This window comes from Lagopus muta, chromosome 5, assembly GCF_023343835.1.
Source record: "Lagopus muta isolate bLagMut1 chromosome 5, bLagMut1 primary, whole genome shotgun sequence".
Classification (NCBI taxonomy): domain Eukaryota; kingdom Metazoa; phylum Chordata; class Aves; order Galliformes; family Phasianidae; genus Lagopus; species Lagopus muta.
The window spans coordinates 34399696-34419719 of record NC_064437.1 but is presented as its reverse complement, the minus strand read 5'-3'; the positions used below and the strand labels follow the sequence as shown (position 1 = coordinate 34419719).

The following is a 20024-nucleotide window of genomic DNA, read 5'->3' as shown; positions in this document are numbered from 1 at the left end:
TGAGAAGTTTGTGTATTCTGTAAGACACTATATATTTTTAAGTTCACCGAGTCAGTTACCTTCAGAGCTACAACAGGAAGGTCAACAAGTAACTGCAACTTTATTAAGTATAACTATATTAAGTTAACTGCAACTATATTAAGGATAAGTATAAATATTATTTATTAAGAAGAACAAAAGCAACTTCTATTTATTTACATGCAAATTATCTGGCTCATGAATAAACTGCCATGGTTTGAGACACAGGTGAGCTATCTTCATACTCCAGGAAGAGCTAAAATTGGCCAAAGTCAGTCACATAGCTGAGGTGCCATCCCTCGTACCCACTACAGTAGCAACCCTCATTCTGAAGAAATCTCACAGGGAACTGAAAGAATTTAAAAATAATACACTGGGGGGGGGGGGGGGGGGGGGGGGGAGGGGAGGGGAAGGTTGCAAAGAGCTACATTTAGCTGAGATCGATTTCCAAACTCATTTTCTTGCACAGACAGTTGTGAGAGACCTGAAAGAAGGCATTAACTGTCTGGCAGAGGAGAAGCAGCAGAACCATCTCTTTCAGTCACAGCTCAATGGATTCAGCAGGGCTTCTGGGCACAGCTCTGCACCTCATGCATGTAAGCAGTGCTGCTTACACATCACTTAACAGCCCTGCTGTTGGAGTATTCACATCTCTGATTCCAGCAAGCAGATTTGTCCTGCAACTAGGGAATGTAAATCAGAATACCAATGCCTCCTTAAATGCTGATTTTTGAAGACAAAATTACCTCTCCCTTCTGGTTTTATAGCACCCCCAGTTTCCAAGGAATCTATCTTTTTTTACTTTGTTATACACAGCACTGATTTGTTCAATTGAAGAAATATTACACTAGCCATTTCAACCAGCTTGATATATCACAGACTTTGGAACCACTATGCCAGCTAAAAGTCACTCATTTGCTTACAGGAGCACCTATCCTCCTACTCAACTTTTTTACATATCCTGTTCTACAACCAAAGCTGCTTTACCAAAAGAGTTGTAATTATACCACATCAACATGGTAACTTCTCAGCAGAAGCCTCAGACCATTTACCGAGTGAGCTACCATGACTATTAATACTTAATCAGAAAACCAGCTCTCAGTCAAAAAACTCAACCGAAACCTGCAAAGTTGTATTTCAAGTTTACATCAATATTTCCAAAAGTCTAATGGCAAAGAAAAAATTTTGGACCTTCATCAATAACTTCAAAAGATTATAATGAAGACATGTGGTTATATGAGAAGTAACAACTATTCAAGGAATTAAAAGAAAATAGAGGGGAAAAAACAAATCATCATGGAAAAGCATAAACCAAGTTATTAATAGTCTTCCCAAGATACAAAACTGTTTTGCATAAGCTGCTTACCTAACAAGCAGTACTTTGTGAGGCATTCACTAGAAAGGAAGACATCTAGCGCCTAACCCTCACAAGTAACAAAAAGAAGAAATTCTGTTCATTTCTCACACACACCCCATGCTATCTGCTTTGGAGCGTCCACTCAGTAATGCTTTCCCTGAAAATCTGAGCTATGAAGAATACAGCCAAATACAACTCCTTACCACACTACATCCCATTACACCATCATAGGAGCTGTACTACAGAGAAGAGGAAAAAACAAGTACAGAGGCACCCAAGGACCTGAGTTATGATGCATGGCAACAGTAACCATTTTAAATGGCAACTCATAAATGCTAGGGGAGGGAGAAAATACCACTGATGTTCAACATACTCTGGTTGTACAGCAATATTGTGGCAATTAACCTCCCTTGGAAAAACACATCTGCACAAACATACACCCTCTTTCTGCCCTGTTAGACACACAAGTCCCTACTGCTTAAAGCTACAGAATCAGGCTAAAACAGTGCACTAGTAAGCAGGAGGTAGTGACAGCAGCAAACAACTCTGTAGTATTTAACAACATCCAGACATTTCTGTCTCTGTTTTCCTGAGCTCTATAACAATTTCAGGCTGGCTGAGGACAGCAGAAAAGCAGCTCACAAGCCTCCTAGCTTTGGTCCACTACACAAAGCATCTTGCTTTGAACAGAAGATTAAGCCAGATAATTTCCATAAGATCCCTCAAAACTACATTTTTCTATCATTCTCTCTAAACTTAATTTTGCCCATCACTCATGCATTTTCCAAAGAGATTATTCTCTATCCTGTACACTGCAAAAGCGGCCAAAAGACACAGGAATGCTAATCCAGTTTATCAGAACTTTATGTGAGTTAATCAAGCAAAATACCAAGTCATTATTCACAAACACCAACAAGATCCTGCAGTTTGCAGATAATGTTCAGACTTATATTTATTTCGGCTGAATACAAATTTAGGTTATAATTACCTGGACCTTAAACTTTACAATCTAAGAAGATGAGTTGGTTTAATGAATAGCAACAATGAACAAAAAGAACACAGTCTTCACAGTCTAACAGTCAGGATCAAGAAAATCAACTTGTACTTTCAACTTGCACAAGCTGTTTCAACAACATGCTATTCTTTCATTATTACTATCTAACCCTTCTGACTTTGGAAAGAAAAAAAAACCAACCCTGAACTATTTCAAAGAAGCCACCCATACCACGCATGCATTTCAACTCTGAATCACAACATAAACCCAAGATTCTAGCGTTGCGCCATCAAGTTAATGCATCTGCTCTTCATCATAACTACCTACACCTTTCCATGAATGTGTACTCCTCTTTTTGACCTGTAAGTTCTGGGAAGAATTTTCAGCTTCAACTGATCAGTACCTTTGCCTTCACCTCCATATTAATTATTTCCAATGCAATGCTATGCATTCATCTTTGAATAACCATCTTTCCAGAGGTAGTTTAGGTACTTCAGTCATCTTGATCAACATAATCACTTGAATCCACACCTGACACTGCACTCTCTTCAAATTAAGGCAAGTAAACATATGCCTACTTTGAAGTCCCTAACTATTTCAAGACATTCATAGGCAATTTTGTTGCCCATGGAGCAAAGCCTTCAAGACCTTGACTACACTGTAATTCTTAGCAAAACTACAGCGTAACACCAGCTGTTGAAACATTCGTGCTCCAATTATCACAGAATCACAGGATGGCCAGGTTTGGAAGGGACCTCAAGGATCAGGAATCTCCAACCCCTCTGCCACACGCAGGGGCACCAACCTCCACATTTAATACCAGACCAGGCTGCCCAGGGCCCCATCCAACCTGGCCTCGAACACCTCCAGGGACAGGGCAAATCTTCAACATGCTGCACATATTGCAGCACTGCTCTAACACTAAGATCAAAGACTATCTGAAAGGATATATGTGAAGACGCCTAATTTAAAAGAGAAGCAGCCTAACACACCAGTTCAGTGCACTTAAAGGCAAATCTAACATTTCCCCTCACACAACCAGCGTTTAGTGCTCTCCATCATTCAAAGATGTCATCACCAACAGCTGAAACTATTTTCTTTCAACAAAACCTTAAAGCAGCTCTTTCCCTTTTGCGCTGAAAAAATAAATTATCTGTTTCACTCATTTACCTTCACTCACAAGGTAGGATAGGAGGAAGGGGCAAGGAAGAGAAAGTTGTGGAGCTAGTATCTAAATCTTTTTCTAGAGTAATTAATCCTGTTTATGGGATGCACTTACAGGACATACACTACAGATCATATTCCTGGTTTCTATTAATGATGGCAGTCCACTCTCAAACAAATGAGGAGGAAGTTCAATAAAATGAAGCTCTCCCAAACTATTCCTATTTCTACACTCTGTACTTACCCAGAAGACAATGTTGTAGCTGAAGAGCAGATATTTGTACCAACAGCTGACTTCTGCATTAGAATATCGGTAATAGTGCATCTTCTATCACACGGCGTCTGCAGAGAAGAAGAAATAAACAGTGAAAGATAGTTAAGAATAAAAGATTCTGCTTCCTGCTCTTCTACTCTGTTAAGAACAAACTATGGCAACCTGTACCATACACTGTTTAGAAACTTAGAAACTTGTGCTTCCCTCAAACCTTCTGAGTATTTGTTGCTTAATAACCTTATCTTTTTAAGCACGCTAATGTGGCAACAGGAAGAAGCATCCAAAAAGGAAACTGGCTAAACAACCAGCCTAATATCTGCATCAGCAGCTTCACATTCATCAACCTTGTCACTCTCTCAAAGCCCTTACATTTACATGGACAGCTATGTGGACTTGTGCAGAAATCTAAACACACACCAACACCCCAGCAAGCACGATGTTCCAAGTGCCTATACTGCTAAATGCAACAGGCACTCAGACTTCTCAGTACTTTAATGTTTCTTTAGCAAAACAGCACACTGTAAGAGGATTTATTTTTAAGAGTAAAAGCAACATGTGCTCCAGAGTTCTGCTTTCGTGCTTCCTAATATACACTGGAGAGATAAGGTTGAATAGCAAACACTTCAGAGAACTGAGGCTTTTCAGAGCACTGTAAGTAACCCACCTCTGCAGACAGGCCACGTACAGAAAAACGTAGGGCAAGCTCTTAATGTGAAAGCTAAAGCTGTCAAGACAAAGCATGTAGCCACCCACCCAAGTTTCAGAGGCATAGCTGCATAGACTACATAGCAAGTACTGCCTACGACAGACAGCAAGCAGCAGCTTCAGATTTCAGTCCTCCACGCACTGTTTTCTTCCAATAAGATGTTTGGGAAGTGCTTGCAAGAGAAGCAATTAGGGAATTTTCCCAACACCTCCTAAGAAACAGATTTCAAGGACGATGTTGGCATTCACAGGTTAGCTATAGCTATGAGAAGGGAAATATACTTCATTTAGACGGCAATCTGCAGTTGAGCGTATAAAAACTCGACTGAAAAAAGAAAGGACAGAACTACAGACAGACATTCTCAACCCAAGAGATTTCAGACAGAAATCTCAAGTAGGTTTCAGTTTTCCTTCTAGAGGTCTCCCTGTGCCAGCTTGGCTCCCCCTGAGCAGACTGCGCCCCTCCAAGGTCCAGACACATGCACGCCCTCACCAGTTCCAATGAGCAAACTGATTTGCAGCCTAACCAAATGCAGATAGTTCACAGAAATGCAGAAACACTGCAGAAAATCCAAAGAGAGCACTTACATAATAGAATACTCCATAGTTTTAGTAAAGGATGGAAAAACATAGGAAAGCCATATGACTTGGTGCACCAAGTATTATTTAAATACTTAAAATTTCCATTGCTTCCAAGCTAATATGAATGGCACGTACAAAAAAAAGGAATTATCAGACCTTGGTGACATTTAGTAACGATTTTATGCTAAATGCCATTGGTCAAAAAAAGCAGATGATGTACACTGCTACCAGAGCTGCACTGAGCAGAGGTGCCACAGTGCTGGTCGGTGAGGACAGTGCATCCAACGAGCTCACCAGATAGAATGAGAGCACACACAGCCAGCATGTGCCACATTTCAGGTATGAGATATCCACAGACTTAAATTCTATGTTTATGACAATAGTTCTGTCTTGAGAAAGCCATAGAGCTTCTGTATCAGTATCTTTCACCTTTCCGTAAGATCAAACTGATACCACTGAATTCCAATTCCTACCTCTTCCCTAAATCAATGCTGTATGCACAGCATCAGTCAGCCCTCTCATCGTATCAGTGGTGGAGGATGCGAGGAAACAGATGCCTATGTTCCACATGCTATCACACCCAGAGACTCCAAAAATTCTTCAGGACAGTTAACAGCCACACCTTCAAAAGCCTGCTATCAGTTTTGCTACACTTAGTAAGATATCAGAGGCACAAACACAGAAGAGGAAGGGCGTTTTGTTATCACCATGTTCTGATACCATTACGTAAAGGACTACTTGATGAAGCCTATTAACCAGAAAGCTTGCTTGAAAGCTACTAGGAGAAACTGAGAAAATTGCACAAGAAATGGAGTGAATTTAAGTCAAAATGGAAACATTTCTCCCTTCAGCAGCTCCTGAAGAGACACTGACTGCACACCATGAACTGGTTTCGGGGAAACAACAGACTCAGCAGAAAGATTAAAGGAGCTGTTGTGCATTCTTATAGAAAGAAAAATAGCAAAATTTATCATGCTAGAGTCTGGAAATTCATCACTAACACCTGAGCTGGGTATTTCCATGGCACAGAACTTTAACCTCATTTAGTTTTAACCAAATACTGAACACAAGTTGTGCCTTCTGAAGTTCACCTTATAACTAGTTTCAATGCTCACACCAACACCAGGTCACACCAAGTATGCACAACCTTTCCATTTTAACAATGGAAGCTGTACTTCACTGCAGTATGGGCAGCCACTGGCAACCACTTCTTCAGAAGTAATCCAGGCATTCACGTAAGCTGAGTTTTGCAATATGTGCTCCCAAGACGCAGACGGTTCTGCTTCCTCATGCCCTGCTTCAGCTTTACTAACTGACATTTTCAACCCACCCAGTTTTACAGACCACATTTAGGAATCTTACAGTTACAAACAAAGTGAAGTAAATAGGTCTGAATACCAATTTACTGACATGCTATTCTAAACCTGCAGCTAAAGAAGGAACAAACGTTTCATTTTCCCAGCTTGAACTCATTTAAAGTGCATACAGCTAAGTCTCTAGCTCCAAGTGGCAATTTACATTTCAACAACCAAGGTTCATGCAGCTGTCCAAGTCAGCAAGCGTGCTGGGTCTGGGGAAGGGAGGGAAAAGAACCTAGGAAACAGCAGTCAGTATCTCAATATGCTGCACCATGCATGGCTGGACTACAGCAAGACAACAACTGCCAGAACAAACAAGTTGATCTGTCACAGGCATACCAAGGCCTCCACTGCTGTTTGTCTTCCCTCCCCTATGAAAATGAGAATCTTGCAAGAGACAGAATCTGCAACTTCAAGCTGCACGTAGTACAATTAAAATATGTTGCTTTTGCTTTTGCAATTACAAGAGGTGGCTGCAGGTGGCATTCAGCTACCAAAGTGTCTCACACACATCATGAAAGCTGGGATTTGCTAGACAGACCTCAAAAATACAGTCTGAGGCAGAAAGGAAAGCAAACAATTCCAGGAATCAAAACACAGAGTCTGAAGTCCTGCTTTTTGTTGGGTTGCCCTTTCTGACATCAGGCATTCAAAGGCTCAGCAATTATTCAAATTTCAACTTCAAAGAAAGTAGTTCTAACAACAGCATCAGAAGTGTCCTTACTGATAAGCATGGTAAGTCATCATAAGTCATCATTTTAACCAACAGCTTAACCAAAAATTTCTCCTCACTTCCCCATACAGCTGGCAGGATGACCCAGCCAATATTTCCACAGGACTGCTGCAGAATGAAAAAGTGAAGTGTTTTACAGCTTGCAAATGGCAGGAGGGCAGTACTACCAGCACCGGTTCTTCATTGCAAGCAGCTGTCCTGCAACAGCACAGGGCTGCTGAGACAAACGCTACTTTCTGAAATTCCTGTCTATACAGAGCATATTTGACTACTGCCTTTGTTTATCCCCACTGCCATCCTTTTGGTTCCTCTCAATGGACCACCAAGTGCCACGTGGAGCAGTACAGTCAGTACTGAAGCTGGATTCACATTCTGACGTACATAATCTGAAGCGTAGATATATTTGGCTGTTTTTTCCCACAATCCTACAAACAAACAGAGCAGGCAGCCCACTCAAAGCTGCACAGCCACCTTCCTCATGTTTATACTAACAGCAGCCTTGTTTCCTAACATAGGAAGCATCTGATATCAGCCCAAAGATCTGCTTTGTCAGTACTTCACGCAATTCACATCACAGGCTATGCAACTAGAGTTAGTACTACAAATCACTTGGAAGCCCATAGTAGCATGTAGGCAGCACTGATTAGTAACTTTCTCTACTGTATTTCTTACAAAGCAAGTCATGTCATCTCAGCTGACAGTCATCACCCACTCACAACAAAACCAATTTCTGAAAATTAAACAGAGCACAGTTGCTTGGGTAGAAATTATAACACTGTTTAGAGATTTCATGAGGAAAACATGTTGTTCAAGAGGCTGCTGCCATTTCAAAAGCGTTTCCACACCTACCGATTTCACTTTTACCTTCCAAACGCAACAGCAGTGATACTCAGACTACTGATTAACTCTTGTGAAAACAGCCATGATTCATGAATCATACCTGGATATGCAAGGAAATCCTCAAAGATCAGATGTCAATTTAGAACTGGAACAACGGGAACACACGTCTCTGAATCCAAGCCTGCAAACCTACGAACATCAAGCAGCACTGGCTTTACTGAGAGGACTGAGGCCATGCTCATATTTCACAGATCATGCCAGCGTTGCCACTGCATTAAGTCCAATCGTCTTGCCCTGTCCCCTCCTAAAATCCACAACCATTCATCAGCATATGGCAACAATCATACACTGAACCATTAAGCAAATACTCAAATAAATGCTGTAATCTGTTGTGAAACACGCTAAGAAAGCAGCATTAAGTCTCCCAATCCATCTTGCCAGAGGCACGCTAATGGCAGCAGTGGATGCAACCATGTAGTGGCACGAGGGCAAGGCTGGGAGGCCAGAAGCTGTGCCAGCTTCCCCAGGGTGCTCAAGGAAATGTGGTTACACTGTGATGTCTGCCTACACCAGCATTGTAGACAGAACGTTAACATGCTGAAAAGGACAAAGCAAGGGGACGGGGGCAGAACTAAGCCCCCCCCCCCAAAAAAAATCAGTAAGCCAGAGGCTGTTCCCCGTATCAATCATCAATACAAAGCATTGAGCCCATGTGAAGATGGTGAAGCAAATGAACAGAGACACAAGAACAGAGCACAGAGGAGTGAGGAGAACTTGGCAATACAATAAGAGATGCACTGGGGCCTACTGCTTTTTTTTGCACCTGCCTACTCAATGCCACTCTGCTATCAACATCAACTCCATACCAAAAACATGAGCTGACTGATTTGAAATGCTGTCACTAGAAATTAAAAAAACATCATTCTTTTGGAGGAGCTCAAACAATAGTGTTTAGGGTTCTCTGTTTGTTTCTTTTGTGTCTGTCTTTCTATTTCACACATTCCTGACCTGGATTTTCTTAGCTCCAGCTCAGATGTTCTTAGTTCTCGTTTCAGAAGGCACAAAAAGGCACATTTAGACTGCTCTTTCCACACTGCAGAGATAAGATGACAACAGTCATAACATTCAGTACAATATCCAGGCATCGGGCATCAACTCTTCACATATAAGGACTGAATCTGGATGACAAGAAGAAGAACTGATGGGACTTCCAGCTCTTATAACAAATCTGTTCCCAAAACTGGAGACAGTAATACTTCTCAAGATTCAGGAGGATCTACAATAATGTGTTATCTTCATTTTTGTCATTTTCTATCCCAGGGACTCTTACAGAGGTCCCTAAAGAAACAGAAGTTTCTCTTCAAGAAATAAGGGTACAGTGCTTTTACTTCAACTGCAATCCAGAGGAGCAGAATAATGTCAGCTCATTGTTAGGGGAAATGTGAACATTATTCAACAAAATGGTTGCTTTCATTGTTTAAATCTGAAAGATTCCAGATGCAAGACTGACACTGTGAACACGTTATCCCTATCTTGCTAAAGAAATAATGGCTGGTAACAGCCCTCTGAAATTCACGGAAAACATGACTGAAGCCAGAGAGATTTCTTAACACATTACCCTTTAGGGCTCATATTTCTGTACCATGCTGAAGATTCAAAGCCCTCCTTATTTGAAGAATGTTAGTAGCACAATTTGCTCCAACACAAACTCTATAAGACAATCCTTAGAGCAGGCACAGTCTGCTGATCAAACTGGTGGCATTGTATGATAGAGTAAAAGTTTCAGCAGACAAAGTAAAGGCAAGTCATGCCATCTACCTGGACTTGTGCAAAGCTTTCCATGTGGTCATGCACCACAGCCTTACCTCCAAACTGAGGCTGGTCACAAATTATATCCTCCAGGGGTTCCACCTTGAGACCTGTGCTCTTTAACATCTTTACCAATGACATACACAATATGATTGAGTGTACTCTCAGCAAGTTTGCAGATGACAGTAAGCTGAGTGGTGCATCATAGAAGAAAGAAATGCCTCCCAAAGGGCCCTGGACAGACTCGAGAAGTGGGTCTACAAGAAGTTGTTAAGTTCAACAAAGCCAAGCACAAAGCATTGCACTTGGGTCAAGGCCATCCCAGGTACATGTACAGACTGGGAGAAATCACTGAGAGCAGCCCTGCAGAGAAAGACTTGAGACTCTGGTGGGTGGAAACATAATGTAAGCCAGCAGCACACACTTGCAGCTAGGAAGCATCCTGGCCTGCATCAAAAGATGGGTGAGAGCAGAGTAAGGGAGGTTACTGCCACCTTCTACTCTGCCTTTGGAAATAGTACTCCCCTCCTGTATTCCACAGCAGCAGAGGGGCAGCCTGCCAAAACGGTGTTACACATGGAAGCGCATAGGAAGGAAAGGTGTCAAAACAAATTCCTCCACACAGGAAAGAAACACCCCCAACACTTGCTAAACAGCTATGGAGACCAAACAGTGGATGTCAGCACAGTGAGTGGTGCATTTCAGTAGGGTACCTGCACTGGTGCAGATTTCAATGACCGTAGCACGTAGGCTTTGGTTCAGTGCTGGTGAAAATGCATAACTGGCAGTGGAGACTACACTGCAAAATGGTGTTTTGTAGCTGAGAACTAGCTCTCTAAAATAGCACTACTGAGCTCTTAGCAGCTAGTGTAATTTCCACAGGAAAAAATTGCATTCAACAGGCTGCCCATGGAAGTGGTGGTCACTGTCCCCAGAAGCTTTCAAGGAAGATGCAGATGTGGCACTTAAGAACATGGTGGTGATGGGCTGACGGTTGACAATGATCACAGGAAGACAGATCTTATAAAAGACTAATGAAGAAACATGACCAATTTTTTCTTTCAGTTGAATGTCTTACTACAACTCCATACGTTCCATTAGAAGATGTGCAGGTAATTAAGTCAACTGAAAATGGAGTCGTGAATATGCCAAAGAAAATGGCTGATCTACCTGGAAATCCTGAATTCTCAAATTCCTTTATCAAAATGGAAAGCAACGCTGCATATATTTTACTGTTCACAGGACTGCGCTTAGTCAACACATCACAGCACATGAAGTTATTTTCCATAACTTGAGCTAGTTTGCTGGGGTGCCTTCAGTAGCCACACCAGATATGTTGACAAGGGTTGAAGAAAATCACTTTTAAGTCATTTTCACTGCTTCACATAAATCAAGAGATTTAGCTGTGCCCTTCATCAGCACCAAAGTAGCTATTTCTTCAGTGACATGATATTTATTATCAACATTTCTAGTGAAAATGGCAAGTTGAGCCTTATCTGTAGTGTCACTATTTTCAACTATTGTCAAAGCACAACGTTTGAAATTAGCAGTGGGAGCTGGTTTTCTGGATTTTTGTTCTATGTTTTTAAATCAGGACACATTACATCTGCCATGCTTTCCAAACACTGCTAGTAAACTCACCATGAGGAAATGCCCTTTTTTTTTTTTTTTTTTGCAATCAGATTTGCAACTATGCAACACACTTCCATAACAGAGTCCACTTGAGTTCTAACTTTCTTTTCACAAAAGATTCCATTGAGATGCCAACCATTTTTTCAGGTCTATCTTGTCTTTACAAACCATTTCCTAACGCGCATCTGATTTGGCAGCATGTTTTTACAGTTGGAAAAGATATCATTTGCCATCTTTAAGAACTGACAGTTTCCTCACAAATTAAGCACAGTTACAGTATTTGTCTTGACAAAGAGTACACATCTGTCCATTTCTAATTGAACACCCGAGATACGCAGTTTGCAGTGCACTGTACCCTCCCCTTCCCCTGGCTCCAGCCCATGACACAGTGATGGTTTGCCTGTTGCTGAGTCATGGATGCCGAGCCATCACCATGATGGCATGGGCTGCACTGAGACTGGCCCAGGCTGCAGGTGAGACACACCTGGACTAGATTATCTTAGTGGTCTTCTCCAATCTTAATGATTCTACGAGGAATAAGAGGCATTACTTCCATAGCACTTCGCAAGTAACTTTTAACTACTGACACTGAGGAGAGTTACAACTCAATATGCACTGAATTTTATCTAGTTTATGCTACTCTTACTTTGCTGACATCAGGTTCACTAAAATATTACATGAACAGGGAAACCTGCTCTGACATATAGCAGCAATTTGAGAAAGGACACCAACTGAAAAAATACCTCTGACCTAGTTTAGGAATAATCTGCTCCAAGTAGCTGACTGCAGAAAGAGAAAGAAATGTCATGAGTAAACTGAGTCAAAAAGTCAGAACATAGACAAGAACAAGTGAAAAACTGTAGAAAAGGGAAGATGTTAGGCTCTGTGTAAGTATTTGAGAACAGCTCACAGCAAGAACACAAGACATAAAGCCCTTATATCTTACCTTCTAAAGCACTACAGAATAAGACATTCCTGCAAATTAAAAATCAGACTGACTACACTAGGAAAAATAAAGTCAACACTATATACTTACTGCAGTTCAATGAATGGCTCCTTAATCCAAACATTTCCAAGGGATTAATTTTACATGACTATGAAAAGTCTCTATTACAGTTTCACCTAATTAGAAGGTTACCTACATGTAGTAACTTATTTAGTATAGACGCAAACCACAAGCTATATTTGCCTTTTTCCTTCACAGAAGATTCAGATATCATCCAACAGAAATGTGTCAGTCATCCTCACCACCAGTTGATTCACTTCAGGGAGCAAAGCCTGTTAGAACAAGCAGCTGCCCAGAACTTCTCAGCAGCTTTCTATGCCTCTCCTGAGAGCAGACACACACCCAGTCACTATAACATTAACAGCAATGGGACAGAACTCCTAGTCCCAAATTAATTAATTATGCATAATTATTTATTGCATAATAATTAATTATGCAACTGCTCTCACAAGAGCTTAGTAGAGGGGGACAAGCACCTCCCTCTCCCTGCTGGCCACCCCTTTTTTAATGCAGCCCAGAACACTCCTAAAACATACCCCCACACACACACACACAAAATTCAACTTATGGGGGTGGTTAAAAAACATTTTAAAACCCTTATTGGGTTTGGACACCTCATGCAAAGCCTGCCCTCTGCTGCTGCCCTGTCTCACGCCCAGGAGCACCTCACTTTACGTGCTGGCCAGACCAACTGTGGGCTCATAGGCTACAGGAGAAAACAGTTCTTTGTGGCTGCACAGACAGCTCAGCTGCAGTATGACAACCAAGCTTCCTACCAACTGACTTCCTGGTCAAAAAAAAAAAAAAAAAGAAGAAAAAAAAAAGCACTTGTTTGATTTTCAGAAAAAGGAGTAACACGTAAACCTCCAACACACAACACTGGAAAACATTCGAGAAGTGACAGAAGAGCATTCACCAAACATCTCCCACACCCACCTGCTACCAACTCTTCAGGAGACTACATGTCTGGGCCTAAAGAGGTGAAAACAGACGAGGCTACAGGAGATGCAGCGGGTAGGTTTGCACAGCACCCTGCCCACACTACCACGAAGCATGGAGAAAGAAACAAGTTGCTCTAGGCTGCTCAGGCAGGGCTAGAAACGCTCCAGTCCTTCCCCTGGTAGCCAGCACGGGAAGTTGGGAGTCTCCTTCTCTGGAGATGTTCAAGACCTGCCTGGATGCCTATCTGTGCGACCTGGTGTAGGGAACCTGCTTTGGCAGGGGGGTTGGACTCGATGATCTCTGGAGGTCCCTTCCAACCCCTACAATTCTGTGATTTTGTGATTCTGTGATTTTGTGATGAGAAACCCTCCGTTGTTTCACTGGAAGGCTCACATCCTCCCCAAGATAAAGGAGAAAAACAAGCTGTCCACCTCGTGCAGGGCGCATCAACAACAACACAGTGCAGCAAATCACAGCAGTGCAGGACAGGCAGCAATGCTGCACACAAAGACATTGGTCTCTGCAGCAGCAGACAGCAAAGGCACCCAGCAGAATCCACAGGCACTGAGGTGGGACAGAAACAGTCCCATCTGCACCTTTAATCAGAGGAGAAAATAAATACCTCTGAAGAAAGAAAAAAAAACTGTAACACAGGAAACTGCCATCTTAACATGCTGACAGTATCATTGGTTACACAAGCAGCAGAGCCCAGAGGGGGGGAAAAAAGCAAACAAACCAGAGCTCAAAGATATCTTCCCTGCCCATTCATCTCAGATGGGCAAATCTTACAGCTGAATTCCCTCCTGCTCTGCAGAATTAATCACTGTTATGACCACGCTGTCAAAACACCCTACACCATCTCAATGTGCTGTACATTTTGCAAAGTCACCTCACTGTCTTCTGAGGGTCACCTCACCAACTCCCTATCCATTTGTTTCAAGTCACCTAACTTTTTAAGTGAACCTTCTTCCTCTCCAGGCTGGCCACGAACTTACTAGATTAACAATAAGCAGGAAAGAAAGCTTTTTTTTTTTTTTTAATCCTTTATTAAATACAGTTTCCAATCCCTGCATTCCCTTCTCATATAACACTAACACCATTTAATAACAAACGATTGAGAGGAAAAGAGTATCAAGAGAATCAGCTCCATATCCCAACATTCAGAATCTTGCTTCATGTTGCATTTTGGTTGCTTGCATCTCTGATGTCTCCCTTCAGAAGCAAGTTACTTCAGGCTACTCTATTTATCCTCTATTCCAGAGGTTCCCAGATGTCAAAATTTATGCAGCAGCATCAGTTTTATAACCCAAAGCAAGAGCAGACAGCTCCTGCTAAGCAGAACAAAAGACTTCCAGAAATACTGATACACACAGCATTCAGCTGCCTCTGCACACCGTACCCCACCCTGCTTCCTGCAGCTGCATCTTCCCAGAGAGAAAGAGATATCAAACATTTAGTCTTTGAGCTACAGAACATAAGCCTTTAAAACAGTGAAAAGATGACTGGAAAGTGACTTGGGGCCACAGAAACACAGTAGGCTTGGTACACTACTAAGCTGTCCGAAACAATTAAGCCAAAAAAAAGAAGAAAAAAATTAACCCACAAAAGCGAGCCAAAAGCTCACCAGCATGCTCAGAAAATGCGTGAGCATATTAGGGCCAAAGGAAGAGACCAAGCTCCCTTGAGCTTCAGTACAAGTCTTCAGAGGGAAGACCACTTGCTCAGCTTGTCAGAAGTGCCTGACAGAGGGCATACAGCTGCTGTCAAAACCAGGACAATGCTCAACAACATCTACACGTATTACATACACCCTTCTCTTTGACGTTCAGATTCAGATTAACAACAAAGACTGCCATCAAGCTTTCTTTTAGCTTTCGTATGGACTTAGTAAAGACAATGACGCAGAAACAGTTCTCAGGAAGAAAAATATGTAAGCAGACTCTCTGAGTAAGAGCGGAAATTCAGCCATCATATATAAGACTCAGTGCAAGGAAAGAGAAACTACTGTTCTCTTGCTCCCCAAAAGGACAAGAGACAGGAAACACTAAAGTAAAAGCAAGTGCTGGTGCCTCCTTACCGACAGGTGCTGAGGCATCATTTGAACCACATAGGAATACTAACTATCCTGCAAAGCAGCCCAAGTTTGGATGCATTTCCTCACATACTCAGCCTGTTTTATTTTCCATCGCTCTAAGCTCTCTGCATCGTACGAGAACAGAAGGGTGAACAGTTGGGCAGAACAACAGCTCTGCTCCCTCAAAGACGGGCTTCATTTCCTAGAGTTGGGCCAGACAAGTAAGCAAGGCCAGAAGGAGCCTGGCCATTCCAACCAAGTGGTTTCAGCTGCAAACAGCAGCATCCCTCATCCTGACAACTTTTGAGCATCACTACTTTCTACAAGTTAAACCTTGCGCTGTGTCACACTTAAACCAGCGGAATTAACAACAATTTTTCAGCTCACTGGCCATACTGAAGACAGGTTTTGTTCAGGCATACAGAGAAGCTCACTTACAAAGCAAAATAATTAAAGTACAAGACCTACAATCACATTCAATTAAAACTGTTTCAAAATGAAGCTGTGAGAAGCCAGAATGCTTTAGTTTTTTGGTTTTTTTGTTTTTTTTTTGTTTGTTTGTTTGTTTTTTTTTTCCTCCCCCCCACCTTCATTTCCTGAGGGGAAAATCAGATTTCAGTAATTTTATGAGGCTCCAATTATCAAACTATAACCCATACATCACAAACCTTGATTGGCTTCACTCTCAAGATATCTGACATGGTTCTTCACCTTTTCCTTACTGGAAGCTTTCGGCTTAGCACAAGTCAAAAGGCCAAGGAGAAAGATGCTGATCCAGAACTAGAGGCTGGAAGGTTGCATCAGACCCCTCAAACAAGCTAACAACACATCTCTAGAAGAGCCCGAGGCTTTAGGGCTTGTAACACTGGCAAGGAAGACGCCTGCTTTGGATTCCTTTAGCTGCTGTTCCCACAGCAACTTTCTGCAATAACTACCCCCAAACTAAAGAAAATCCTTGTTTGGGTGTTTACTTCCTTATTTCAGGCAAGGGACACGACAGTCACAGTATATTCATGGATTTTGTGAATTACAGCCTGTTAGCAACTTTTAAAATATGCCACGAATGCTGAAGTACAGAGGCCCCTTTTACCAGAACTGGGAAGTTTTGACCCAGGAAGCCACAGTGCGAGGCAGCATGGCACAAAAAGCCTGCAACTAAAAACATTCTTCGATCACATGTAAAATAGGCATAAGCATCTCTTTTCTTGTTCCTGAAGCCCACATTTTGCCATACACCATTCAAGTGCATTTGTGTGTGTGTGTGCGTGTGTGCAAAAGCTGAGAAATCACTTAGAGTGAGGATCTGTAAAAGCAGCTTTGACAATAGCTCTGTGAACTCCACTTCCCCCATACACACTTGAATGGAATTTCTAATAGTGAGCAAGCACACCATTTACTCATGTTCAGCACTGCTCAAACCACGCCTAAAACACAATGAGAAACTTGTCCAGTTAACACTATTACTCTTCTCACAAGTCTGTCAGCACTACACCCATTTACTGGTAGCAGCTGACTTACAGCCACACAGCACAACTTAATAAACCAAATCTAACTACCTTCAGAGAAAAATCAAGGTCAGCCTCAAGACACGAGATGCTGAACAGGATCAAAAAGCACATTCCTCAGTTACTCACTGGAAGAAGTTAGTTGCAGGCTAACTTCAAAGACTACCTACATGCTTGCATTCAGACATGAAAAGCTCACAGCACACTGTGTCAATAATTCTATAATCTAAGAGTAAAGAGCTAAAACTACAACACCAAGCAAGTGCCCTCACCTGGCTGAATTTCAGGGCTAGAGAGAGAGAATTCACAACCATCACACACATCATACCTAAATCTGGCAAAATGTAGCTCAGAGCATAATGTAGTTCAGTTAAGCAAGAACATATCTGGCAGCTACGCTGCTCCTAACACAGCACTCACAAAAGATTTTTTTGATATTATTTTCTTCTAAGGGGTCAGGGAGGAAAGGAAAGAGGTTTGAAACAGGAAAGCAGCACAAGATAAATTATTTCACAGGCACTAAATGTCAAGTAAAACTTGTACTAATGCCCAAAGATAAGAATTGAGGCTTCTTCTGATTTAGTCTCCTTACTCGATGAGGAGAGTGGAGATAACAATTGAACACAGAGGAACCAAATTGCATCAGTTCACACTGAGTAAAGATGAAAAGAACACCAACTAGACAAAGAATATCAGCTTTCAGTGACTTTGATTTATTTTTAGATCCTATCCTTTAGTGAGGCCTTGCCAACCCAAGAGTGAAACCATTGACTAAAACAAGAAAAAACAACAACAACAAAAAAAAAAAAACCAAAAAAACCAAACCAGCCACGTAATGAACATACACATAGTTTTCCAGCAGATGCATTTCTAAACTTTTGGGATGTCATTTCTGAAGTCCACTGTTTTAGTGGTAGTGTAATTTTGATCATAGAAGTTTTCTAAGGATAGGCAATTTCACCATGTTCATATTCAGGTGTTCAGCTCCTTACCCCCAAGCACTCTCTTCCTGTGTCAACGGCTGGTGGATAAAGAGTCCCATTCCAAAAACACAGGTGACCGAATTGGTTTAAGAAATGCACAAAAGCTGCAAAACAGCTTTCCCCAGTAGTTCATTTCTATTTCATACCAATCCATAGCCCAGAATTCATACCTGACCACCCTTCCACACAAAATCTCTATGGAGCAGAGAGTGCTGCTATCTCAAATAACCACCGCTACCTCAATTACCTACAGTCTCACACATACACGTTAGCATAAAGTTGCTCAGGAAGTCACGTTTATCTTTCCTCCATCAGTGAGGGGAGCACATCACCCCACTGAGCACTTATCAACAAGATACAGGGCATATCTTTCCATCCTCCAAAGGCTTGTGCGTTGTCCAAGGGGTCACAAGTGTTATGACCTTTGAGGAAAAGAGGAAACCAAAAGCCAAACCAAAACAAAAAACAACACTGGAAAAATCAGATACTGCCAAATCATAGAATGGCCTGGGTTGAAAAGGACCACAATGAACATCCAGCTTCAACTCCCCTGCTGTGTGCAGTGTCACCAACCAGCAGACCAGGCTGCCCAGAGCCACATCCAGCCTGGCCTTGAATGCCTCCAGGGATGGGGCATCCACAGCATCCTTGGGCAACCTGTTCCAGTGCCTCACCACCCTGTGGGTGAAAAACTTCCTAAGATCTCACCTAAACCTCCCCTGGCTCAGTTTAAGACCCTTCCCCCTTGTACTATCACTATCCAAGTACTTTAAAATATCCTCCCCACCACCCACTGAAGAAGTAAAACCCAACAGAAATAACGTATATACTTACACTGTTCAAATTATGATTCAGAAAGGTTCCAAATGAAGCTATGAATAAAAAGAGCACTAGGTGCACTTGGCTACACACTTAGCTACACGCAGACACTCTGAAAGTGCACAGCTGTAGCTCGATGCACACACAGAGAAGAAAGGTCGGCAAGGAAGCGAAGCAGATAGAACAGCGTAGGTTTTGCTTTCTGCATAGCACCCAGCCAGTTCTCCCTAAAAAGGCAGGTAAATGCTCTACGCCGGTTCTCTCGCACTGGGACGGTCAGGACACGGCAGCAGTGACCTTGAGGCACTCGGCCCCGGGCCAACCCGGGCCCCGTGCCCACCTGCGAAGCTCTGCCGGCTCCCGGCGCCCCGCCCGCACCGACAGCCCCGCGCGGCGCCCCGAAGGAACCCGGCGGCACGGCAAGGACAAAGCAGCGCTCCGCACCTCGGGCGCTCCTGAACCCCCCCCCGCCCTGCGCACGCCCGGGGAAATGGCTGCCCGCTCCCGGAGGCGGGGGAGCCGCGCACTGGCGCTCCCAAGGCACAAAATGCCGGAATTCTAAAGGAAAACCGAGAGAGGGCGGCAACCACGGGACGCGGCGCTGCCCCAGTCGGGGCTCGGACTCACCCGGGCGGCAGCTGCTCGCCAAGTTTCGCTAAGTTACAAGGACAACGAGGCGACGTTCAGCACGCTCCGGAGTCCTTTCACCGTCTCGGCTAGTCCATGAGTACAACCAAACCACCCCCAACACCCACCCGTACCCTCACAAAGCTCCGACTCGCCCCACGAGCTGCCGGGTGCCGAGCAGCGCGGAAATGCACCGCCAGGCCACGCCTCGCGCCCGGGCACGCAGCCGCTGCACACAAAGGAGACGCGCAGCAGCAACGCTCTCCTCCCACCCTGAGATCCCTGATCCCTCCAGCTGTCCCTATGCTGCCGGGGTGCCCTCGGGGCTGGGTGGAGCGGTGAGTTCCAGCAGCCCCACCCCAACGTGGGGAGCGGCAGCTTCGCAGCCCTGCTGCGTGGATCAGCTGGTGGAAGCCCGTGCTCAGCTTGACTGCTGTCGTTACTGCTTTAGACGGGTTTTGCGGATGAGATAACTGTACTCACACCCTGCAGAGGAACGGTTCAGGTCGCTGGTGGCAGCTAACAGGGCAGGTAGCTGAGCTCAGCAACCTCGCTTCCTCCAACACCCCTCCGACTTCCTTGATGAGAATGAGCACAGAGCA

The 20024-nt window shown here is 43.2% G+C and overlaps 1 protein-coding gene across 4 annotated transcripts in view; it reads right to left on the bottom strand.

The window, feature by feature from the left end:
- Nucleotides 1–19742, bottom strand: part of TSPAN14 (tetraspanin 14) — a 37924-nt gene extending 18182 nt beyond the window's left edge. The window contains exons 1-2 of one of the 4 annotated variants that reach the window (XM_048944692.1): nucleotides 19557–19742; nucleotides 3778–3875 (exon numbers count right to left, since the gene is read on the bottom strand). In XM_048944692.1, coding sequence (XP_048800649.1) covers nucleotides 3778–3858 — 81 coding nt within the window. In that variant the 5' untranslated portion in view covers nucleotides 3859–3875; nucleotides 19557–19742. Of the gene's footprint in view, nucleotides 1–3777; nucleotides 3876–8125; nucleotides 8146–18810; nucleotides 19275–19422 lie in introns of those variants that run through there. The other 3 variants (XM_048944690.1, XM_048944691.1, XM_048944693.1) reach the window with 3 other exon arrangements.
- Nucleotides 19743–20024: the final 282 nt, after the last annotated feature.